Genomic DNA, 24,828 nt, shown 5'->3' with positions numbered 1-24,828 from the left:
GTTCATAAACGGGAGAAAAAAATCCCAAAATTTATCAAAAAATATCCCAAAAATTCCTAACAAAATCCCAAAATTCCTAAAAAATCTCAAAAGAAATCCCCCAAAAATGCCGAAAAAATACAAATGTTGGGTCAAAACCGGAGAAAAAAATCCCCAAAAATTATCAAGAAATCCCCCAAAAAATCTAAAAAAAAAAAAATCCCCCCAAAAATGTCAAAAAAATTCTGAATTTTGGGTCAAAAACGGAAAAAAATTGGGGGATAAAAATCCCTAAAAATTCTCAAAAATTCCTAAAAAAAAATCCCAAAAAATCCCCCCAAAATGTCAAAAAAATCCCCCAAAAAGTGACTTAAAATTTGAGTGGGAAAATTCCAATTTTTACGGGAAAAATTGGTGAAAGTTGAAATGTCTTTAGGAAAATTTGGCTTAAAAAAAATCAGCTTTTTGCTATAAAAAAAGGTTTTTAATGGAATTAGGAATTTAAAAAAAATCCTCCCAAAAAAGTTTTTTTTTTTTTGGGGGGGAAAAATATTGGCGAGAAATTGGAATTTTTAGGGGGAAGAATTGGTAAAAATTTGGATTTTTAGGGGAAAAAAATTGAGATTTTTGGGAAATAAAAGCGATGCCCCTCCCCCACCCCTTCACCCCCATTTTCCTCCCATTTCCTCCCCCGAAACCCCCCAAAATTTTGGGCTTTTTTCCTCCTCAGCCCCTCCCCCACCCCTCAGCTCCTCCCCACCCTGACCGCCCTCCCCCCACAATGTGCCCCTCCCCCACCCCTTCAAACCCCATTTTTCCCCCATTTCCTCCCCCGGAACCCCAAAAATTTCGGGTTTTTTTTCCCACTCAGCCCCTCCCCCACCCCTCAGCCCCTCCCCCACCCCTCACCCCTCCCCCACCCCCCCGGGCGCCCCTCCCCCACCGGTGGATGTAGTTCTCGCGGTTGGTGGGCAGGTCGTAGTTGATCACCAGCGGACACCTGCTGGACGTCGATGCCGCGCGGCTGGGGGTGGGGGAGGGGCGGTCAGCGGGGGGTGAGGGGCCGCGGGTGGGGGGAGGGGCACAGGGAGTGGGGGAGGGGGGAAAAATCCCGAAATTTTGGGGGTTTTGGGGGAGGAAATGAGGGAAAGAAAGGGATTTTAAGGGGTGGGGGAGGGGCAAAATGGGTGGGGGAGGGGCTTGAAAAGGTGGGGGAGGGCCACGGGGTGGGGGAGGGGCACAGGGAGTGGGGGAGGGGGAAAAAATCCCGGAATTTTGGGGTTTTGGGGGAGGAAATGAGGAAAAAAATGGGGTTTTGAAGGGGTGGGGGAGGGGCGGTCAGTGGGGGGGAGGGCTTAAAGAGGTGGGGGAGGGGCTTAAAGGGGTGGGGGGGGGAGGGGGAAAAAAACCAAAATTTTGGGGTTTTGGGGAGGAAATGGGGAAAAAATGGGGTGGTTTAAAGGGTGGGGGGAGGGGCCAAAGGGTGGGGGATGGGCTGAAGGGTGGGGGGAGGGGTTTGAATAAGGAAAAATAAGTCCCAAAATTTTGGGGGTTTTTGGGGGGAGGGGCACAAACATCAAAATTTTAATTTAAAAAACCCCAAAAATTGGATTTTCTTTTATCAATTTTTTTTGGATTTTTTTCACAAATTTTGGGGTTTTTTTCCACCGGAATTTTTCCTGGGTGGGGGAGGGGTCGACCAGGGGTGGGGGAGGGGCAGAAGCCTCAAAACTTTAATTAAAAAACCCCCAAAATAGGATTTTTTTCTAAAAAAAAAAAAATTGGTTTTTTTCACAAATTTTGGGGTTTTTTTCCACGGGGGTGGGGGAGGGGCCCTGGTCGGGGTGGGGGAGGGGCAGGACCCAAATTTTAACTAAAAAAAACACCAAAAATTGGAATTTTTTTTTTTCACAGAATTTTTGGGTTTTTTCCCCAATTTTTGTTTTTTTTTTTTTTTTTTCACAAATTTTTGGGGGTTTTTTTCCGCATGAATTTTTCCTGGGTGGGGGAGGGGTTGGCCGGGGGTGGGGGAGGGGCTCGGGGCGGGGGTGGGGGAGGGGCACAGACCCCAGCTTTTAATTAAAATCCCCCAAAATCTTTTATTTTTTTCCCCAAATTTTGGGGGTTTTTCACCGGAAATTTTTTCCAGGGTGGGGGAGGGGTTGGCCGGGGGCGGGGGAGGGGCCCCGCGGGGGGTGGGGGAGGGGCGGCACTGACCAGCAGGTCGGTGGTGATCAGCACCCGGCTGGAGCCCGAGCGGAATTCCCGCATGATGACGTCACGCTCCTTCTGGTCCATGTCCCCGTGCTGGGGGGGAGGGGCGGGGTCACGGCAGGCCCCGCCCCCTCCCCGAAACCCCGCCCCCTCCCTCAAGCCCCTCCCCCCACCCTTTAATCCCTCCCCCATCCCAAAAATTTGGGTTTTTTCCCCCAAAAATTTCCCATTTTGGGGCTTTAAAAATCCCAAATGTTAGGATTTTGCCCCCTCCCCCACCCTTTAGGCTCCACCCCCTTCCACAAGCCCCTCCCCCAATTTTTAAGCCCCTCCCCCACCCCAAATTTTTTTTTTCCCCTCAAAAAATTCCCATTTTGGAGCCCCAAAAATGCCAAAATTTCAGGTTTTTGCCCCTCCCCCACCCTCAAGCCCCTCCCCCACCCCCCAAAATTTTGGGTTTTTTTCCCCAAAAATTTCCCATTTGGGGCTTTAAAAATCCCAATTTTAGGATTTTTCCCCCCTCCCCCACCCTTTAGGCTCCACCCCCACCCTCAGACCCCTCCCCCACCCTTTAGTTCCTCCCCCACCCCAAAAATTTGGGTTTTTTCCCAAAAAAACCACAATTTGGAGCCTTAAAACCCCAAAAATTTTAGATTTTTCCCCTCCCCCACCCTTTAGGCTCCACCCCCTTCCTCAAACCCCTCCCCCAATCTTTAAGCCCTGCCCCCAAACTTTCTGCCCCTCCCCCCACCCCAAAATTTGGGGTTTTTTCCTTAAAATTTCCCATTTTGGAGCCCCAAAATGCCAAAATTCGGGGACTTGGCCCCTCCCCCACCCGTGCTGACCACTGACCCCAAAGTGAGCGATGACCCCTCCCCCACTGACCATGAGTGACCACGAGTGACCCCTGAGTGACCCTGAGTGACCATCACTGACCCCTAATAACCCTCACTGACCCCTGAGTGACCCTGAGTGACCCCTGAGTGACCCCTGAGTGACCACTGACCCCTGAGTGACCATCACTGACCCCTAATAACCCTCACTGACCCCTGAGTGACCATGAGTGACCCTGAGTGACCCCTGAGTGACCACTGACCCCTGACTGACCACGAGTGACCACGAGTGACCCTGAGTGACCCCTGAGTGACCATCACTGACCCCTAATAACCCTCACTGACCCCTGAGTGACCATGAGTGACCCTGAGTGACCCCTGAGTGACCACTGACCCCTGACTGACCCGAGTGACCACTGAGTGACCCCTGAGTGACCACTGACCCCTAATGACCCTCACTGACCCCTGAGTGACCATCACTGACCCCTAATAACCCTCACTGACCACTGAGTGACCACTGACCCCTGACTGACCCTGAGTGACCTGAGTGACCATCACTGAGTGACCATCACTGACCATTGCGGACATGGTGAAATCTCTCGCGTGCATCTTCTCGGTCAGCCAGTGACCTCTGAGTGACCCCTGAGTGACCACTGACCCCTGAGTGACCACTGACCATCACTGACCCATCACTGACCCCTGACTGACCCGAGTGACCCCTGAGTGACCATCACTGACCACTGAGTGACCCCTGAGTGACCAGGAGTGACCACTGACCATTGCGGACACAGTGAAATCTCTGGCGTGCATCTTCTCGGTCAGCCAGTGACCCCTGAGTGACCCCTGACCCCTGAGTGACCCCTGAGTGACCATCACTGACCCCGAGTGACCATCACTGACCATTGCGGACACGGTGAAGTCCCTGCGTGCATCTTCTCGGTCAGCCAGTCCACCTTGCGGCGGGGTGTTGATGAAGATGACCGCCTGCGTGATGGTCAGCGTCTCGTAGAGGTCACACAGCGTGTCCAGCTTCCACTCCTGGCCGGAGGAATGACCCTGAGTGACCCCTGAGTGACCACTGAGTGACCACTGGTCCATACTGAGCAAAAAATGTCCCAAAACTGACCCAAAACTGACCCAAAATGATCCAAAAGTGGCCAAAACTGACCCCAAAGTGACCCCCAGGTCACTCCCAGTGTCCAGCTGCCACTCCTGGCCGGAGGAATGACCACTGAGTGACCCTGAGTGACCACTGAGTGACCCTGAGTGACCGCTGAGTGACCACTGAGTGACCATTGGTTCATAGTGACCAAAAATGACCCAAAATTGGCCAAAAAGTGGCCAAAACTGACCCCAAAGTGACCCCCAGGTCACTCCCAGTGTCCAGCTGCCACTCCTGGCCGGAGGAATGACCCTGAGTGACCCTGAGTGACCACTGAGTGACCGCTGGTCAATAGTGACCCAAAACTGACCCAAAAGTCATCAAAATTGGCCAAAAAGTGGCCAAAAGTGACCCCCAGTGACCCCCAGGTCACTCCCAGTGTCCAGCTGCCACTCCTGGCCGGAGGAATGACCCTGAGTGACCCTGAGTGACCACTGAGTGACCACTGGTCAATAGTGACCAAAAATGTCCAAAAAATGACCAAAAATGACCGAAAATTGATCCAGAAATGACCCAAAAGTGACCCCCAGTGACCCCCAGGTCACTCCCAGTGTCCAGCTGCCCACTCCTGGCCGGAGGAATGACCCTGAGTGACCACTGAGTGACCACTGGTTCATAGTGACCAAAAATGTCCCAAAACTGACCCAAAACTGACCCAAAAGTGGTCAAAAAGTGGCCAAAAGTGACCGCAATGTGACCCCCAGGTCACGCCCAGTGTCCAGCTGCCACTCCTGGCCGGAGGAATGACCCTGAGTGACCCTGAGTGACCACTGAGTGACCACTGGTCCATAGTGACCAAAAAGTGACCTAAAATTGATCCAAACTGACCCCAAATTATCCCCAAAATGGCAAAAAATGACCCAAAATGACCCAAATTATCACAAAATGACCCCAAATGACCCAAAATGTCCCCAAATTATCCCAAAATTACCAAAAATGACCTAAAATGACCCCAAAAATGACCTAAAATGACCCAACTTATCCCAAAATGACCCAAAATAACCTCAAACTATCCGAAAATGACCCCAAATTATCCCAAAGTGACCAGAAATGACCCGAAGATGACCCCAATTACCCCAAATTGACCCAAATTACCCCAAACTGACCCCAAATTACCCAAAATGGCAAAAAATGACACCAAAATGACCCCAAATATCTGAAAATAACCCAAAATAACCTCAAAATGACCCCAAAATGACCAAAACTGACCCCAAACTGCACTCAAATGTCCCAAAATGACCCCAAATTATCCCAAAATGACCCAAATTTATCCCAAAATTACCCAAAATGCCCCCAAATGACCAAACTGACCCCAAATTATTCTCAAATGACCCAAAATAACCTCAAATCATCCAAAAATGACCCAAAATAACCTCAAAATCACCCCAAAATGACCCAAAGTGACCCCAAAATGACCCAAATTTTCCCAAAATGACCCAAATGAGCAGAACTGACCCCAAAGTGCCCCAAAATGACCTAAAATGACCCAAAGTGACCCCAAAATGACCAAACTGACCCCAAATTATCCTTAAATGACCCAAAATGACCAGAACTGACCCCAAAATGACCCGGAATTATCCCAAGTGATCCCAAATAACCCAAAATGACCCCAGATTTTCCCAAACTGACAAAAATGACCCCAAGTTACCCCAAAATGACCCAAAATTACCCCAAATGACCCAAATTTCCCCAAAATGACCCTAAAATGACCTAAATTATCCCAAAATGTCCCCAAACGGCCCCAACATGACCCACATCACCCCAAAATGACCCAAATTTTTCCCCAAAATGTTCCCAAATTTCCCCTCCCCACCCCCGGGCGTGTCCCCCCCGCTCAGGGGCCGGCCCCACGGTGGGGGAGGGGCGGCCCATGGTTCGGGGGGGGAGGGTCGCTGTGGCATGGGTCACTGCGGGGGGCCACGGGACCACCCACAAATCCTGAGACCATGCGGGGGGAGGGGCACGGGGGGGGGGGAGAGAGAAATGAGCCGAAATTGGGCAAAAATGGGCAAAAAAAACTGACCCGAAATGGGCAAAGTTGACCCAAAATTAACCCAAAATGACCCGAAATGGAGCTAAAATGACCCAAAATGGACCTAAAATGAGCTAAAGTGGACCAAAATTGATCAAAATGGACCAAAAAGGGCCAAAATGGACCAAATTGAGCCAAAATGGGCTAAAAATGACTCAAAATGGACTAAAAATGAACTGAAATAACCCAAATTAACCCAAAATGGACCAAAAATTATCCAAAATGGGCCAAAAATGACCCAAAATGGACCTAAAATGACTGAAAAATTGAGCCAAAATTGAGCCAAAATGGACCCAAAATGACACCAAATGGACCAAATGATACAAAATGGGCCAAAAATGGACCAAAAATGACCCAAAATGGGCTAAAAATGACCCAAAATTGACCCAAAACTGACCCAAAATGACCCGAAATGGATCAAAATTGACCCAAAATGGACCAAAAATGATCCAAAATGGGCCAAAAATGAACTAAATTATCAAAATGAACCCAAAATGTACCAAAATTGAGGTAAAATGGTCCAAAAAGGACCAAAAATGGTCCAAAATGGACCCAAAATGGACCAAAATGGACCAAATTGAGCCAAAATGGACTAAAAATTACCCAAAATGGATCAAAATGGACCAAATTGAGCTAAAGTAACCCAAATTAACCCAAAATGGACCAAAAACGGCCCAAAATTGACCAAAATGTACCAAAAATGCCCCAAAAATCCCAAATAATCCCCCAAAAATCCCAGAAATTCCCCCAAAAACCCCAAATAATCCCCGAAAAACCCCAAATAATCCCTCCAAAATCCCAGAAATCCCCCCAAAAAAATCTCCCAAAAATCCCAGAAATCCCCCAAACCCCCCAAAATCCCTGAAATCCCCCCAAATCCCACCTCCCTCTCGACGTTGATGTAGAACTGGCGGATGCCCTCGAGCGTCAGCTCCTCCTTCTTGACCAGGATGCGGATCGGCTCCCGCATGAACTTCTTGGTCACCTCCAGCACGTCCAGCGGCATGGTGGCCGACAGCAGCACACCTGCGGGGCGGGCAGCCCGAAAACGGGGTCAGCACCCCAAAAACGGACTCGGGACCCAAAAAACGGACTCGGGACCCCAAAAAACGGACTCGGGACCCCAAAAAAACAGGGTCAGGACCCCAAAAATGGACTCGGGACCCCAAAAAACAGGGTCAGCACCCCAAAAAACCCCAAACCACCCCCAAGAACCCAAAAAATGAAAAAGGAGCCCAAAAAATGGGGTCAGGACCCTCGAAAATGGACTCGGGACCCCAAAAAATGGGGTCAGGAGCCCAAAAACCCCCAAAACCATCCCCAACAACCCCAAAAAATGGGTCAGGACCCCAAAATCAGACTTGGCACCCCCAAACGGGGTCAGGAGCCAGAAAACGGACTCGGGACCCAAAAAATGGGGTTGGCACCCCAAAAAATGGGGTCAGGAGCCCAAAAAATGGGGTCAGGAGCCCAAAAAACCCAAAACCACCCCCAAGAACCCCAAAAGATGGACTCGGGACCCAAAAAAATGGGGTCAGCACCCCAAAAAACCCCCAAAACCACCCTTGGAAACCCCAAAATCCACCCCAGCACCACCTGCGGGGCGGGGCACCCCCAAAACGGGGTCAGCACCCCCGAAAAACGGACTCGGGACCCCAAAAAATGGGGTTGGCACCCCAAAAAACCCCAAAACCACCCCCAAGAACCCCAAAAGATGGACTCGGGACCCCAAAAAATGGGGTCAGGACCCCAAAAATGGGGTTGGCACACCAACAAATGGACTCGGGACCCAAAAAAATGGGGTCAGGACCCCAAAAAATGGGGTCAGCACCCCAAAGAACCCCCAAAACCACCCCCAAGAACCCCAAAAAAAATGGACTCGGGACCCCAAAAAATGAGGTTGGCACCCCAAAAATGGGGTCAGGAGCCCAAAAAGACCCCAAAACCACCCCCAAGAACCCCAAAAAATGGGGTCAGGACCCCAAAATCAGACTCGGCACCCCAAAACGGGGTCAGGACCCTAGAAAACGGACTCGGGGACCCCAAAAAATGGCGTTGGCACCCCAAAAAATGGGGTTGGCACCCCAAAAAGTGGGGTCAGGAGCCCAAAAAACCCCCAAAACCACCCCCAACAACCCAAAAAATGGACTCGGGACCCCAAAAAATGGGGTTGGCACCCCAAAAAATGGGGTCAGGACCCCAAAAACCAGACTCGGGACCCCCAAAAAACCCCCAAAACCACCCCCAAGAACCACAAAAAATGGGGCCAGGAGCCCAAAAAACCCCAAAACCCCAAAATTTTCCCCCCAAAAAATTCAAATTAAACCCAAAAATTCCTCCCAAAAATCCCTTTACAAACCCCCAAAGTTCCCCTAAAAAACCCCAAAATTCCCCCCAAAATCCCCAAATTTTTTTAGGATTTTCCAACCACCCCCAAAAACCCCAAATTTTCCCCCAAAAAATTCCAAATAAAACCCCAAAATGCCCTCAAAAAATCCCTAAAATTCCCCAAAAAAATCCCCATAAAATCCCAAGAATTCCCTGAAAAAAACCCAAAAATCCCAAATTTCCCCCAAAATATTTTAGGATTTCCCACCCACCCCCAAACCCACAAAAACCCAAAAAAATTCAAATTAAAACCCAAAATTCCTCCCAAAAATCCCTTCAAAAACCCCGAAAAATCCCCCAAATCCCCAAAAATTCCCTGAAAAAAACCCCAAAAATCCCAAATTTCACCCAAAAATTTTTTAGCCTTTTCCACCCACCCCAAACCCCCAAAAACCCCAAAATTTCCCAAAAAAAACCCTTCTAAAAACCCCCAATTTTACCTAAAAACCCCCCAAAAATTTCCCTAAAAAAAAACCCAAAACCCACCAATTTTCACCCAAAAATTTTTTAGGATTTCCCACCCACCCCCAAACCCCCAAAAACCCCAAAATTTCCCCAAAAACCCCAAATTTTCCCCAAAATCCCCAAATTTTCCCCCAAATCCTCCCTTACCACCACATCCACCAGGGGGCGCCGCGCCGTCACCGCTGGCTTTTTTTGGGGCGAAATCCTCCAATTTTGGGCCTTTTTGGGGCCGTTTTTTTCCGGGATTTTTTGCCAAACCGACGTCAAATTTTTGGGGTTTTGTTTTTTTTGGGGATTTTGGGGTTTTTTGGGGCGATTTGGGGTCCCCCCACCTGCGTGTTCCCGCTGAGCTTCTGGAAGATGTCGTAGATCTGATCCTTGAAGCCGCGGCTCAGCATCTCGTCCGCCTCGTCCAGCACGAACATCTTGATGAATTTTGGGGCTAAAAACGACAATTTTGGGAAAATTTGGGATTTGTAGAACTTTGGGATTTTTTTGGATTTTTTTTGGCGTTTTTTGGGCGTTTTTTGGAGGAAAAATGAGGATTTTAGGGGAATTTTTGGTGATTTTTCGCAGGGTTCTGGATGGAGTCTTGGAGAATTTTGGGGTTAAAAACTGAAATTTTGGGAAAATTTCTGAATTTTAGAACATTGGGGATTTTTTGAGATTTTTTTGGGATTTTTTTTGCATTTTTTGGGGGTTTTTTGGAGGAAAAATGAGGATTTTAGGGGATTTTTTCGCATTTATCTGAGGATTTTTACGGGGATTTCGGGGAATTTTTGAAAAAATTTGGGAAATTTTTGGAAAATTTTTGGGATAATTTGGGAAAAAATTGGTTTTTTAGAGGATTTGGAATTTTTTGGAATTTTTTGGGGGTTTTTAGGAGGAAAAATGGGGATTTTAGGGGAATTTTGGTGATTTTTTTGAGGGTTCTGGGAGGATTTTGGGGCTAAAAAATGGAATTTTGGGAAAATTTGGGGAATTTTTGGAGAATTTTCAGGCATTTGGGAGAATTTGGGGTTTCCAGGCAGATTTGGGGATTTTCAGGTGAATTTTGGGGATTTTGGGGCTGATCCTTGAAGCCGCGGCTCAGCATCTCGTCCGCTCGTCCAGCACGAACATCTTGATGAATTTTGGGGCTAAAAACGGACAATTTTGGGAAAATTTCTGAGTTTTAGGGATTTGGGGATTTTTTTGGGATTTTTTTCAGATTTTTTTTGGCGGTTTTTGGCGTTTTTGGAGGAAAAATGGGATTTTTGGGGAATTTTTGAGGTTTTTTTTCAGAGATTGTGGGTGAATTTTTGGGAAAAGTTTGGGGCTAAAAAATGAAGTTTTGGGAAAATTTGGGGTTTTTAGAACATTGGGGATTTTTTGCGATTTTTTGGGATTTTTTGGGCGGTTCTTGGGGGTTTTTAGGAGGAAAAATGGGGATTTTAGGGGAATTTTTGGTGATTTTTTTTCACATTTATTTCAGGATTTTTAGGAGGCATTTTGAGAAAATTTGGGAAATTTTTGGGTGAGTTTTGGGAAAAATTGGGATTTTTAGAGGATTTGGGATTTTTTGGGATTTTTTTTTTGATTTTTTAGGGGGTTTTTTGGAAAAAAATGGGGATTTTTAGGGGATTTTTTTTGCATTTATTTGAGGATTTTTAGGAGGAATTTTAAGAAAATTTGGGAAATTTTTGGGTGAGTTTTGGGAAAAAATTGGGATTTTTAGAGGATTTGGGAATTTTTTTGCAGTTTTCTTGGGGTTTTTAGGAGGAAAAATGGGGATTTTAGGGGAATTTTTGGTGATTTTTTTGAGGGTTCTGGGAGGGATTTTGGGGCTAAAAAATGGAATTTTGGGAAAATTTTGGGGAATTTTTGGAGAATTTCAGGAGAATTTTCTGGGATTTGGGGAGAATTTGGGGTTTCCAGGCGGATTTGGGGATTTTCAGGTGAATTTTGGGGATTTTTGGGATAAATTTCATTATTTTTGGTCAAAATTTTCATTTTTTGGGGTGAATTTGGCATTTTTGGTCAGAATTTGTGATTTGGGTTTTTTTTTAGGCTGAATTTTGGGATTTTTGAGGGTAATTTTTGGGGTTTTGTGGGATAAATTCCATTATTTTTGGGATAAATTTGGGATTTTGGGGTTTTTTGTGCTAAATTTCAATATTTCTGTTCTGAATTTTCAATTTTTGATCAGAATTTCAGATTTTTGGGGTGAATTTTGGGATTTTTGAGGCAAATTTGGTTTTTTTCAGGATAAACTTCTGATTTTTGGGGTGAATTTCAGATTTTTGGGTTGAATTTTGGATTTTTGAGGAAACTTGTGATAAATTTTGGGATTTTTGAGGCAAATTTTAGTTTTTTTTCAGGGTAAATTTCAGATTTTTGGTCAGAATTTTGGATTTTTGGGTTAAATTTCAGATTTTTGTTGGGAATTTGGTATTTTTGGGGTGAATTTTGGATTTTTTGGGCTGAATTTTGGGATTTTTGAGATAGTTTGTGGGGGGTTTTTGGACAAATTTCATTTTTTTGGTGCAAAATTTTGTATTTTTGTTCGGAATTTCGGTTTTTGGTCAGAATTTGTGATTTTTGGGGTAAATTTGGAATTTTGGGATAAATTTTGGGTTGAATTTTTGATTTTTGAGAAAATTTTTTGGCGATAAATTTTGGGATTTTTGAGGCAAATTTTGGGTTTTTTTCCAGGATAAATTTCAGATTTTTGGTCAGAATTTTGGATTTTTGGGTTAAATTTCAGATTTTTGTTGGGAATTTTGGATTTTTGGGCTGAATTTTGGGTGTTTTGGGCTGAATTTTGCGATTTTTGCGGTGGTTTTTTTGGGATAAATTTCATTAATTTTTTTGCCAATTTTTGTATTTTTGTTCTGAATTTCAGATTTTTTTGGGAGTTTTGGGTTTTTGGGCTGAATTTTGGGTGTTTTGGGCTGAATTTTGCAATTTTTGAGGTAGTTTGTGGGGTTTTTTGGGATAAATTTCATTATTTTTTTGCCAATTTTTCTATTTTTGTTCGGAATTTCAGATTTTTGTTCGGAATTTGTGATTTTTGGGGGAATTTTAGGTTTTTTTGGGCTGAATTTTGGATTTTTGATCAGAATTCTGGTGTTTTGGGTTGAATTTTGGATTTTTGAGAAAATTTTTTTTGCGATAAATTTTGGGATTTTTGAGGCAAAATTTGGCTTTTTTTTCAGGATAAACTTCTGATTTTTGGATTTTTGGGTTGAATTTGGATTTTTGAGGAAACTTGTGATAAATTTTGGGATTTTTGAGGCAAATTTTGGGTTTTTTTCAGGGTAAATTTCAGATTTTTGGTCAGAATTTTGGATTTTTGGGGTGAATTTTGGGATTTTTGCGGTAGTTTTTGGGTTTTTTTGGGATAAATTTCATTATTTTTTTGCCAATTTTTGTATTTTCGTTCTGAATTTCAGATTTTTGGTGGGAATTTGGATTTTTGGGGTGAATTTGGGTGGTTTGGGTGCCCCCCTCAGGCCTGGCGCTGATCAGCCCCGCGGGGTTTCGGGGCCGGGGCCGCGCAGGACGCGGGGCCGGGGCCGCCCCGGGGTCAGGTGACACGCAGCTCATCACGGGGGGGACCCAAAATCCCCAAAATCCCAAAAATTCCCAAATTCCCAAAAATCCCAATCCCAAAAAATGCAAAAATCCAAAAACGGGAAAAAAATTGGAAGAAAATCGACAAAAATTTGAATTTTTTACTGAAAAATACCAAATTTGGAACCATGTCAGGAGCCCAAAATCCCAAAAATCCAAAATTCCCAAAATCCCAAAAATCCCAAAATTCCCAAAAATCCCAGACCCAAAAATCCGAAAATCCCAAAAAACCCTGCAAAAATCCGTAAAAAATGGGGGAAAATTGATAAAAATTTGAATTTTTTACAAAAAAAGCCCAAATTTGTGACCCTCTTGGGAGTCCAAATCCCAAAATCCCAAATTCCAAAAATCTGAAACCCAAAAATCGGGAAAATCCAAAAAACGGGAAAAAAATTGGAAGAAAATCGACAAAAACTTGAATTTTTTAGTGAAAAATCCCAAATTTGGAACCATGTCAGGAGCCCAAAATCCCAAAAATCCCAAATTCCCAAAATCCTGAAATTCCCCAAAAATCCCAAAAATTGGAAAAATCCAAAAAAATGGGAAAAATATGAAAAATTGTCAAAAAATTTGATTTTTTTTTTACTAAAAACTCCAAATTTGGGACCCCCCCAAGTGCAGCTCATCACGGGGGGGGACCCCAGACCCAAAATCCCCCAAATTCCCAAAATTCCAAAAATCCCAGACCCAAAAAATGCAAAAATCCCAAAAAACGGGAAAAAAATTGGAAGAAAATCGATAAAAATTTGAATTTTTTAGTGAAAAATCCCAAATTTGGAACCATGTCAGGAGCCCAAAATCCCAAAAATCCCAAATTCCCAAAAATCCTGAAATTCCCCAAAAATCCCAAAAATTGGAAAAATCCAAAAAAATGGGAAAAATATGAAAAAATTGTCAAAAAATTTGATTTTTTTTTTACTAAAAACTCCAAATTTGGGACCCCCCCCAAGTGCAGCTCATCACGGGGGGGGACCCCAGACCAAAATCCCCCAAATTCCCAAATTCCCAAAATCCCAATCCCAAAAAATGCAAAAATCCCAAAAAACGGGAAAAAAATTGGAAGAAAATCGACAAAAATTTGAATTTTTTTAGTGAAAATCCCAAATTTGGAACCATGTCAGGAGCCCAAAATCCAAAATTCCCAAAAATCCCAAAATCCCAAAAATCCAATCCCAAAAATCGGGAAAATCCAAAAAACCCCGCAAAAATCCGTAAAAAAATGGGGAAAAATCGATAAAATTTGATTTTTTTACGGAAAAATCCCAAATTTGGGACCACATTGGGAGCCCAAAATCCCAAAAATCCCAAAATACTGAAATTCCCAAAAATCCCAATCCCAAAAATCGGGAAAATAAAAAAAAACGGGAAAAAATTGGAAGAAAATCGACAAAAATTTGAATTTTTTAGTGAAAATTCCAAATTTGGAACCATGTCAGGAGCCCAAAAATCCCAAAATTCCCAAATTCCCAAAAATCCCAAAAATCTGAAACCCGAAAATTGGGAAAATCCCAAAAAATTCCGCAAAAATCCGCAAAAAAATCAATTAAAAAATCAATTTTTTTTTCTAAAAAACCCAAAATTTGGGACCACATCGGGACCCCCAAATCCCAAAAAACCCAAAATTCCCAAGTTCCCAAAATTCCCAAAAATTCAAAACCTAAAAATTGGGAAAATCCAAAAAAATCCAACAAAAATCCACAAAAAAATCGATAAAAATTCAAATTTCTACCTAAAAATTCCAAATTTGGGACCCCCCCCAAGTGCAGCTCATCACGGGGGGGGACCCCAGACCCAAAATCCCAAAAATCTGAAACCCAAAAATCGGGAAAATCCAAAAAAATCCCGCAAATATCCGTAAAAAAATGGGGAAAATCGATAAAAATTTGATTTTTTTTCTAAAAAACTCAAATTTGGGACACATCAGGAGCCCAAAATCCCCAAAATCCCAAAATTCCCCAAAAATCCCAATCCCAAAAAATGCAAGAATTCCATAAAAATGGGAAAAATATGAAAAAAATTGACAAAAATTTGATTTTTTGACTAAAAACTCCAAATTTGGGAACCTCTCCAAGTGCAGCTCATCACGGGGTTGGACCCCAGACCCAAAATCCCCAAAATCCCAAAATCCCAAATTCCCAAAAATTGGCAAATTCCCAAATTCCGAATTAACCCCAATTAAACCTCCCCAAACCCCATTTCAATTCCCATTTTTGCCATTTTTTGCCATATTTTGGCCGTTTTTTGTCACTTTTTCATCCCCCAGGTGTCGTTTTTGGGGTTTTCGGGGTGGCCGGATCCGTTTTTGGGGGTGAATTTTGGGTTTTTGGGCTCCCTCACACAGAAAATGACAATTTAACCTCCCCAAACCCCATTTTAATTTTGATTTTTCATATTTTTGGCCATATTTTGGCCATTTTTGGTCACTTTTGGCCCCCCCAGGTGTCGTTTTTGGGGTTTTCGGGGTGGCCGGATCCGTTTTTGGGGTGAATTTTGGGGTTTTCGGGCTCACTCACACAGATATTGACGGTTGAGCCACCCCAAACCCCACTTGAATCGCGATTTTTCCCATTTTTGCCCATTTTTGGCCATATTTTGGCCATTTTTTGTCCCTTTTGGCCGCCCCAGGTGTCGTTTTTGGGGTTTTCAGGGTCGCTGATTCCATTTTTGGGGTGAATTTCCCCGTTTTGGGGCTCACTCACACAGATATCGGCGGTTGAGCCACCCCAAACCCCATTTTAATCGCGATTTTCCCCATTTTTTGCCAGATTTTGGCCATTTTTTGTCCCTTTTTCATCCCCCAGGTGTCGTTTTTGGGGTTTTCAGGGTGGCCGGATCCGTTTTTGGGGTGAATTTCCCCGTTTTGGGGCTCACTCACACAGGTACCGGCGGTTGAGCCACCCCAAACCCCATTTTAATCCCTCTTTTTACCGTTTTTACCCCATTTTCAACGGGATTTTTGCCATTTTTTATCATTATCCCACACCCCAGGTGTCGTTTTTGGGGTTTTCAGGGTCGCTGGTTCAGTTTTTGGGGTGAATTTCCCCATTTTCTGGCTCACTCACATAGAAAATGACAGTTAAACCACCCCAACCCCCAATTTAACCCAATTTTTCCCAATTTTTTGCCATATTTTCGCCATTTTTTGTCACTTTTGGTCCCCCCAGGTGTCGTTTTTGGGGTTTTCGGGGTGGCTGGTTCCGTTTTTGGGGTGAATTTTGGGGTTTTCGGGCTCACTCACACAGATATCGGCGGTTGAGCCACCCCAAACCCCACTTGAATCGTGATTTTTCCCATTTTTGCCCATTTTTGGCCATATTTTGGCCATTTTTTGTCCCTTTTTCATCCCCCAGGTGTCGTTTCTGGGGTTTTCAGGGTCGCTGATTCCATTTTTGGGGTGAATTTCCCCATTTTCAGGCTCACTCACACAGATATCGGCGGTTGAGCCACCCCAAACCCCACTTGAATCGCGATTTTTCCCATTTTTGCCCATTTTTGGCCATATTTTGGCCATTTTTTGTCCCTTTTGGCCGCCCCAGGTGTCGTTTTTGGGGTTTTCAGGGTCGTGGATTCCATTTTTGGGGTGAATTTCCCCATTTTTGGGCTCACTCACACAGAAAATGACAATTTAACCACCCCAAACCCCATTTTAATTCTGATTTTTCATATTTCTGGCCAGATTTTGGCCATTTTTTGTCCCTTTTTCATCCCCCAGGTGTCGTTTTTGGGGTTTTCGGGGTGGCCGGATCCGTTTTTGGGGTCAGTTTTGGGTTTTTGGGGCTCACTCACAGAGGCAGCGGCGGTTGAGCCACCCCAAACCCCATTTTAATTCTGATTTTTCCCATTTTTTGCCAGATTTTGGCCATTTTTTGTCCCTTTTTCATCCCCCAGGTGTCGTTTTTGGGGTTTTCGGGGTGGCCAGATCCGTTTTTGGGGTGAATTTCCCCGTTTTCGGGCTCACTCACACAGGTAGCGGCAGTTGACCCAACCCAAACCCCATTTTAATCGCGATTTTTCCCATTTTTGACCATATTTTGGCCATTTTTTGTCACTTTTTCATCCCCCAGGTGTCGTTTTTGGGGTTTTCGGGGTGGCCGGATCCGTTTTTGGGGTGAATTTCCCCGTTTTGGGGCTCACTCACACAGATATCGGCGGTTGAGCCACCCCAAACCCCATTTTAATTCTGATTTTTCCCATTTTTGGCCATATTTTGGCCATTTTTTGTCACTTTTGGCCCCCCCAGGTGTCGTTTTTGGGGTTTTCGGGGTGGCTGGATCCGTTTTTGGGGTGAATTTCCCCGTTTTCGGGGTCACTCACACAGATATCAGCGGTTAAGTGACCCCAAACCCCATTTTTTGCCATTTTTTGCCCATTTTTGGCCATATTTTGGCCATTTTTTGTCCCTTTTTCATCCCCCAGATGTCGTTTTTGGGGTTTTCAGGGTCGCTGATTCCATTTTTGGGGTGAATTTTGGGTTTTTGGGGCTCACTCACAGAGGTAGCGGCGGTTGAGCATGTCGAAGACGCGGCCCGGCGTGCCCACCACGACGTGCGGCGCCTCCAGCTGCAGCTTCTGCACCTCGGCCCGGACGTTGGTGCCGCCGATGCAGGCGTGGCACGAGGCCCCCATGTAGTCCCCGAGGGCCATCACCACCTTCTGGATCTGTGACGTCATCGGTGAGGTCATCAGTGACGTCATCAGGGCAAAAAACCCCACTCAAATCCCATTAAAAATGGCGGAATTGTGTTAAAAACACCAAAAATCCCATTAAAATCCCCAATTTTGGCACCTAAATTGAGTCCCCGAGGGCCATCAGCACCTTCTGGATCTGTGACGTCATCAGTGACATCATCAATGACATCATGAGAGAAAGAAACCCCACTCAAATCCCATTAAAAATGGCGGAATTGCATTAAAAATACTAAAAATCCCATCAAAATCCCCAATTTTGGCACCTAAATTGAGTCACTGCGTGACATCAGCGCCTTCTGGATCTGTGACGTCATCAATGACGTCATTAGCAACATCATCAGGGGAAAAAACCCCACTTAAATTGCATTAAAAATGGCAAAATCCCACTAAAATCCCCAAAAATACCCCAAAATCCCCCCAAAAAACCCTAAAAAACCCCAAAAATTAAAAAAAAAATCTAAAAAACCCCAAAAAATCCGTAAAAATCAAAAATTCCCCCAAAAATCTCCCAAAAAACCCCAAACCCTCCCCTAAAAACATCCCCCCCAAAAAAACCCCCAAAATTACAAAAAAAGCTAAATATCTGCAAAAATCCAAAAAAAAATCCCAAAAATTCCCCCCAAAATGCCCAAAAATCCCCAAACCCTACCCTAGAAAAATCCCCCCAAAAAACCCTAAAAACACCTAAAAAAACCCTGAAAATTCCCTAAAAAAAAACCCCAAAATCCCTAAAAATCCAAAAAAAATCCCAAAAATTCCCTCCAAAAATCCCCAAAAAACGCCCAAAAATCCCCAAACCCCTCCCTAAAAAAATACCCCAAAAACTCTAAAAAAACCCAAAAAACCCCCAAAATTCCCTGAAAAAAAAAAACCCAAAATCCCTAAAAGTCCCAAAAATCTTCCTAAAAAAAATCCCCAAAAAATCCCCAAAACCTCTAAAAAAATCCCCAAACCCCTCCCTAAAAAAATCCCGCCAAAAAACCCTAAAAAAAACCCCAAAAACACCCCAAAATTCCCTAACAAAGCCCCCAAAAATCCCAAAATTCCCCAAAAAATTCCCCCAAAAATTCCCAAAAACCCCAAACCCCTCCCTAATAAAATTCCCTCAAAAAACCCACAAAAATCCCCAAAAAAACCCCAAAACCCTCCAATTTTTCCCTTTCCCGCCGATGACGTCACCGCTGACGTCATCAGTGACGTCACGGGTGAGGTCCCGTGTGTCCCAGGCATGAACCAGTTTGGGCACGGGCCGGACTGGGATGAACTGGGAGCGGCTGCTCTGCCCCCGCCGGATTCGGGACGGGGCCGGGGTCAGACCCCGCCCTGCCCAGGCGGCCGGGGGATACTGGGTTATACTGGTTTGTACTGGTTTGTACTGGTTTGGACCGGTTTGGACTGGTTTGGACTGGGTTATACTGGTTTGGACTGGTCTGTACTGGTTTGGACCGGTTTGGACCAGTTTGGACTGGGTTATACTGGTTTGGACTGGTTTGGACTGGGTTATACTGGTTTGGACTGGTCTGTACTGGTTTGGACCAGTTCGGACTGGTTTGGACCAGTTTGTACTGGGTTATACTGGTTTGTACTGGTTTGGATCAGTTTGGACTGATTTGGACTGGTTTGGACTGGGTTATACTGGTTTGGACTGGGTTGGACCGGTTTGGACCAGTTTGGAATGGTTTATACTGGTTTGGACTGGTTTGGATTGGTCTATACTGGTTTGGACTGGGTTATACTGGTTTGGACTGGTTTGGACTGGTTTGGACTGGGTTATACTGGTTTGTACTGGTTTGGATCAGTTTGGACTGGTTTGGACCGGTTTGGACTGGTTTATACTGGTTTGGAACTATTAAAATTGATTTATACTGGTTTGGACTGGTTTGGACCGGGTTAGACCAGTTTGGAATGGTTTATACTGGTTTGTACTGGTTTGGACTGGTCTGTACTGGTTTATACTGGTTTGGACTGGGTTATACTGGTTTGGACTGGGTTATACTGGTTTGTACTGGTTTGGATCAGTTTGGACTGGTTTGGACTGGTCCATACTGGGTTATACTGGTCCATACTGGGTTATACTGGTCCATACTGGTTTATACTGGTCCCTGGCCAGGTGCTCCACCCCCTCTTGCAGCCACCAGGGGGCGCCGTGCACACACCCACCCCTATTTCCCAAACCGGTTTAAACTGGTTTTTACTGGTTTACCGGTTCAAACCAGTCCGTACTGGGTTATACTGGTCCATACTGGGTTATACTGGTCCATACTGGGTTATACTGGTCCATACTGGTCCGTACTGGTTCCTGGCCAGGTGCTCCACCCCCTCTCGCAGCCACCAGGGGGCGCCGTGCGCACACCCACCCCTATTTCCCGCATTCCCCAAACCAGTTTAAACTGGTTTTTACTGGTTTTTTACCGGTTCAAACCGGCCCATACTGGTTTATACTGGTCTGTACTGGTACCTGCTGGGCCAGCTCGCGGGTGGGGGCCAGCACGAGCGCCTGCGTGGCCTTGAGCTCCAGCTCCACCTGCTGCAGGATGGAGATGGCGAAGGTGGCCGTTTTACCCGTGCCCGACTGCGCCTGCGCGATGACGTCATAGCCTGAAACGACAGGTGAGTGACAGGTGAGTCAGCACAGGTGAGTGACAGGTGAGTCAGTACAGGTGTGTCAGGTTCTACCCGTGCCCGACTGCGCCTGCGCGATGACGTCATAGCCTGGGGAGACAGGTGAGACACAGGTGAGTGACAGGTGAGTGACAGGTGAGTGACAGGTGAGTGACAGGTGAGTCAGCACAGGTGAGTGACAGGTGTGTCAGTGCAGGTTCTACCCGTGCCGGGGCTGATAAATGACGTCATACCCTAAAATATGTAAATACAGGTGAGTGACAGGTGAGTGACAGGTGTGTCAGCACAGGTGAGTGACAGGTGAGTGACAGGTGTGTCAGCGCAGGTGAGTGACAGGTGTGTCAGTGCAGGTTCTACCCGTGCCGGGGCTGATAAATGACGTCATACCCTAAAATATGTAAATTCAGGTGAGTGACAGGTGTGCCCAGGTGAGTCAGCACAGGTGAGTGACAGGTTCTACCTGTGCCAGGCCTGAGAGATGACGTCATAGCCTAAAATACCTAAATACAGGTGAGCACAGGTGAGTTCCAGGTGAGTGTGTCAGGTTTTACCTGTGCCAGGCCTGAGTGATGACGTCATAGCCTAATACAGGTAATTACAGGTGAGCTCAGGTGTGTCACTACAGGTTTTACCCATGCCAGGTCTGGGTGATGACGTCATAGCCTAAAATACCTAAATACAGGTGAGCTCAGGTGAGTGACAGGTGTGTGAGTGTCCCTACAGGTGAGCTCAGGAGAGTCAGCTCAGGTGTGTCAGGTTCTACCTGTGCCAGGCCTGAGCGATGACATCATAGCCTAATACAGGTAAATACAGGTGAGCTCAGGTGTGTCAGCTCAAGTGTGTCAGGTTTTACCTGTGCCAGGCCTGAGCGATGACGTCATAGCCTAATACAGGTAAATACAGGTGAGCTCAGGTGTGTGACAGGTGAGTGAACGCATGAACACGTGTGTGACAGGTGTGTGTGAACGCGTGAACAGGTGAGCTCTGAGCTGAACTGGGACGCGCTGCTCCATACTGGTTTATACTGGTCCACACTGGTTTATACTGGTTTTACCTTTAATACAGGGCAGGATGGCTCTGCTGGATGGCCGAGGGTTTCTCGAAGCCGTAGGCGCCAGACTGGATCTGTACTGGTCTATACTGGTCTATACTGGGGCTGTATGGCTCTCTATTGATCCATACTGGTCTATACTGGTTTATACTGGTTTTACCTTTGATACAAGGTAGAATGGCCCGCTGTTGAATCGCCGAGGGTTTCTCGAAGCCGTAGGCGCCAGACTGGGGCTATACTGGTCTATACTGGGGCTGTATGGCTCTTTATTGATCCATACTGGTCCGTACTGGTCTGTACTGGTTTATACTGGTTTTACCTTTGATACAAGGTAGGATGGCTCTCTGCTGGATGGCCGAGGGTTTCTTGAAGCCGTAGGCGCCAGACTGGGGCTATACTGGGGCTGTATTGTACCTGTATGGCTCTATACTGGTTTATATTGATCCATACTGGTCCATACTGGTCTGTACTGGTTTATACTGGTTTTACCTTTAATACAAGGTAGAATGGCTCGCTGCTGGATGGCCGAGGGTTTCTCGAAGCCGTAGGCGTAGATCCCGCGCAGCAGCGCCTGCACTGCTCTGTACTGGGGCTGTATGGCTCTATACTGGTCTATACTGGTCTGTACTGGTCTGTACTGGTTTGTACTGGTTTTACCTTTGATACAAGGTAGAATGGCCCGCTGTTGAATCGCCGAGGGTTTCTCGAAGCCGTAGGCGCCAGACTGGGGCTATACTGGTCTATACTGGGGCTGTACTCCTCTATATTGATCCATACTGGTCCGTACTGGTCTGTACTGGTTTATACTGGTTTTACCTTTAATACAGGGTAGAATCGCTCGTTGTTGGATGGCCGAGGGTTTCTCGAAGCCGTAGGCGTAGATCCCGCGCAGCAGCGCCTGCACTGCTCTGTACTGGGGCTGTATCACACCATACTGGTCTATACTGGTTTATACTGGTTTATACTGGTTTTACCTTTGATGCAGGGCAGGATGGCTCGTTGCTGGATGGCCGAGGGTTTCTCGAAGCCGTAGGCGCCATACTGGGGCTATACTGGTTTATACTGGGGCTGTATGGCTCTCTATTGATCCATACTGGTCCATACTGGTTTGTACTGGTTTATACTGGTTTTACCTTTGATGCAGGGCAGGATGGCTCGTTGCTGGATGGCCGAGGGTTTCTCGAAGCCGTAGGCGCCATACTGGGGCTATACTGGTTTATACTGGGGCTGTATGGCTCTCTATTGATCCATACTGGTCCATACTGGTTTGTACTGGTTTATACTGGTTTTACCTTTGATGCAGGGCAGGATGGCTCTCTGCTGGATGGCCGAGGGTTTCTCGAAGCCGTAGGCGTAGATCCCGCGCAGCAGCGCCTCCGACAGGTTCATCTCGTCGAAGCTGTCCACCACCTCGTGCCAGTTGCTCTGCACCAGTACAGACCAGTAGGAACCAGTTAGGGCGGGAACAGAACCGGTACGAACCGGTATCAACCAGTACAGACCCCCCCAAACCAGAATAAACCACTAACAACTCCCACAAACCAGTATAAACCAGTACAGACCCCCCCCCAAACCAGTATCAACCAGTTAAGGTCAAAACAACCAGTATAAACCAGTATCAACCAGTTAGGGTTGAAATAAACCAGTAGACAGCCCCCCAGACCAGTATAAACCAGTAACCACCCCCACAAACCAGTATAAACCAGTAAAGACTCCCCCAAACCAGTATAAACCAGTACAGACCAGTTAGGAGCTGTACTGCCCCCCACAAACCAGTCTGTACTGGTTTATACTGGTTTATACTGGTTTGGGAGGGGATCTGCACTGGTTTATACTGGTTTGGGGGAGTATAAACCAGTACAAACCAGTAAAGACTCCCCCAAACCAGTATAGACCAGTTAGGGCCTGTACTGACCCCCCAAACCAGTACAGACCAGGATAAACCAGTACAGACCCCTCCCAGTCCCTCCCAGTTTAACTTTAGCCCCTCCCAGTTCCGCATTAGCCCCGCCCACTTTGTCTTTAGCCCCGCCCACTTTGCATTTAGCCCCGCCCAGTTCCTGACCTCGATGACCCCGTCCGGCTCCATCCCCTCAGGGCCGCTCTCGCGAGATCTGCCGTGAAGAAACACAATGACGTCATCCCCTTTGCCTCACTACATCGCCGCCATTTTCCCCGCCGCCATTACGGGAGCCGCCATTATCCCCCACCACGTGACCGGAAGTCGCCCCGTCCGGGCCCCGCTCCGACCACGCGGCCCGGCCGGAAGTCGGAGTGAAGGGAGAGGCTCCGCCCACTCTCGGTTGGCCCCGGCAGGGGTGAGCCAATCAGCGCGCGGCGCCGCGCGTGACGTCACCGCGGCCCGCCGGGACAATGGAGGCGCGCGCGCGGCGCCGACCACGTGGGCGGGGGAGGGGGGGAGGAAGGGAAAAAAACCGAACAAAAACGCGCAAAAAACGGCGAGAAAACGAAAAAATCCCCCAAAAAAACCGCGCGGGGAAAACGCAGCTGAGGGAAAAGCGGCGAAAAAACGCCGGGTTCCCCTCAGGAAATGGCGGCGCGGGGGGAGAAACCGCGGATTGAAGGCCTCACCCCCCCCCTCCCTCCCTCAGGCGGCGGTGGCGGGATCCTCCCCTCCCCCCTCGCGGTGAGGCCCCGGTGCCCCTCCCCCCCGCCCGGTACCGACCGACTGTCGTGACTCGCCGACATCTCCGCGCTCCGCTCGGGCCCCCCCGCCCGGCGCCGCCTTAAAAGCGCCCAGGCCGCGCCTCCCCCCGCGCCGCCATTGGGTTGATCCGCCCCGAGCCACGCCCACGGCTCGCGGGGATTGGTTGATGAGAGGGGAGCCGCGCCCGCGCTGAGCGGGGATTGGCTGGGAGGGTGGAGGCCACGCCCACGCGGAGGGGTGAGGGCGCAAAATGGCGGAGGGGGCGGGGTTGGAGCGAACCATGTGTGAGGGGAGGGGAAGGGGGGGTTCGGGGGTCCCCCCCGAAATGGGAGAAGCGAAAATTTAAATGGGGGAGGGGGTTAAAAGAGGGGGAGGGGCTCTTAAAGGGGCCGCGCACCGGAAATGAGAAAGGGGGAGGGGAGGGGGGGTGGGGAGGGGGAGGGGGAGGGGAGGGAGAGACCCTCCCCCCCCCCCCGCGCGGGGTGGGAGCGGCCCCCGCGGAATGGGCGGGAAATGGCAAAAAATGGGGCAAAAATGGGAGAAAATCACCCAAAAATGAATTAAAATCACCCCAAAATGGAGCAAAGTCACCCAAAAAGGAACAAAATCACCCCAAAATGGCCCCAAAACGGCACAAAAGTCCCGAAATTACCCAAAATTCCCACAAAAATGAGCTAAAAACCCCAAAAAACCCAAAATCACCCAAAATTCCCACAAAAATTGCAAAAATGGCCCCAAAATTGTACAAAACCCCCAAAATGTCCCAAAATCCCCTCAAAATCCCCTCAAAAATGACCCAAAAATGACAAAACAGAACCAAAATGGCCCAAAAATGACCCAAAAATGACAAAATAGAACCAAAATGGCCCAAAAATGACCCAAACCCCCCAAATTTTCCTGAAATCGCCCAAAAAAGTTCCAAAATCCCCCAAAAATGACACAAAAAGCACTAAAATGCTTCCAAAATCACTCAAAAAAGGCCGAAAAACCCCAAAATCACCCAAAATTCCCGCAAAAATTGCAAAAAATGGTTCCAAAAATGACCCAAAACCCCAAATTTTCCTTAAATTGCCCCAAATCCCCAAATATGACCCCAAAAAATCCCCAAAA

General features: G+C 46.7%; 1 protein-coding gene across 1 annotated transcript; it reads right to left on the bottom strand.

Annotated features, from left to right (window-relative positions):
* Positions 1–922: 922 nt before the first annotated feature.
* Positions 923–24,019, bottom strand: LOC135292094 (eukaryotic initiation factor 4A-I-like; the record flags this gene model as incomplete). The annotated part of the gene is made up of 11 exons (XM_064406331.1): positions 23,737–24,019; positions 23,116–23,164; positions 22,343–22,475; positions 19,836–19,975; positions 17,179–17,347; positions 9,404–9,515; positions 7,104–7,245; positions 3,927–4,064; positions 2,197–2,286; positions 1,648–1,658; positions 923–1,003 (listed from the first exon to the last, which is right to left on the bottom strand). Coding segments are annotated over exons 1-11 (1,088 nt in total), but the record flags the coding sequence as incomplete, so codon positions are not given.
* Positions 24,020–24,828: the final 809 nt, after the last annotated feature.

This window comes from Passer domesticus, unplaced genomic scaffold (genome assembly GCF_036417665.1).
Source record: "Passer domesticus isolate bPasDom1 unplaced genomic scaffold, bPasDom1.hap1 HAP1_SCAFFOLD_198, whole genome shotgun sequence".
NCBI lineage: Eukaryota > Metazoa > Chordata > Aves > Passeriformes > Passeridae > Passer > Passer domesticus.
The sequence above is the reverse complement of the archived record's forward strand: the minus strand, read 5'-3'. Positions and strand labels throughout refer to the sequence as shown.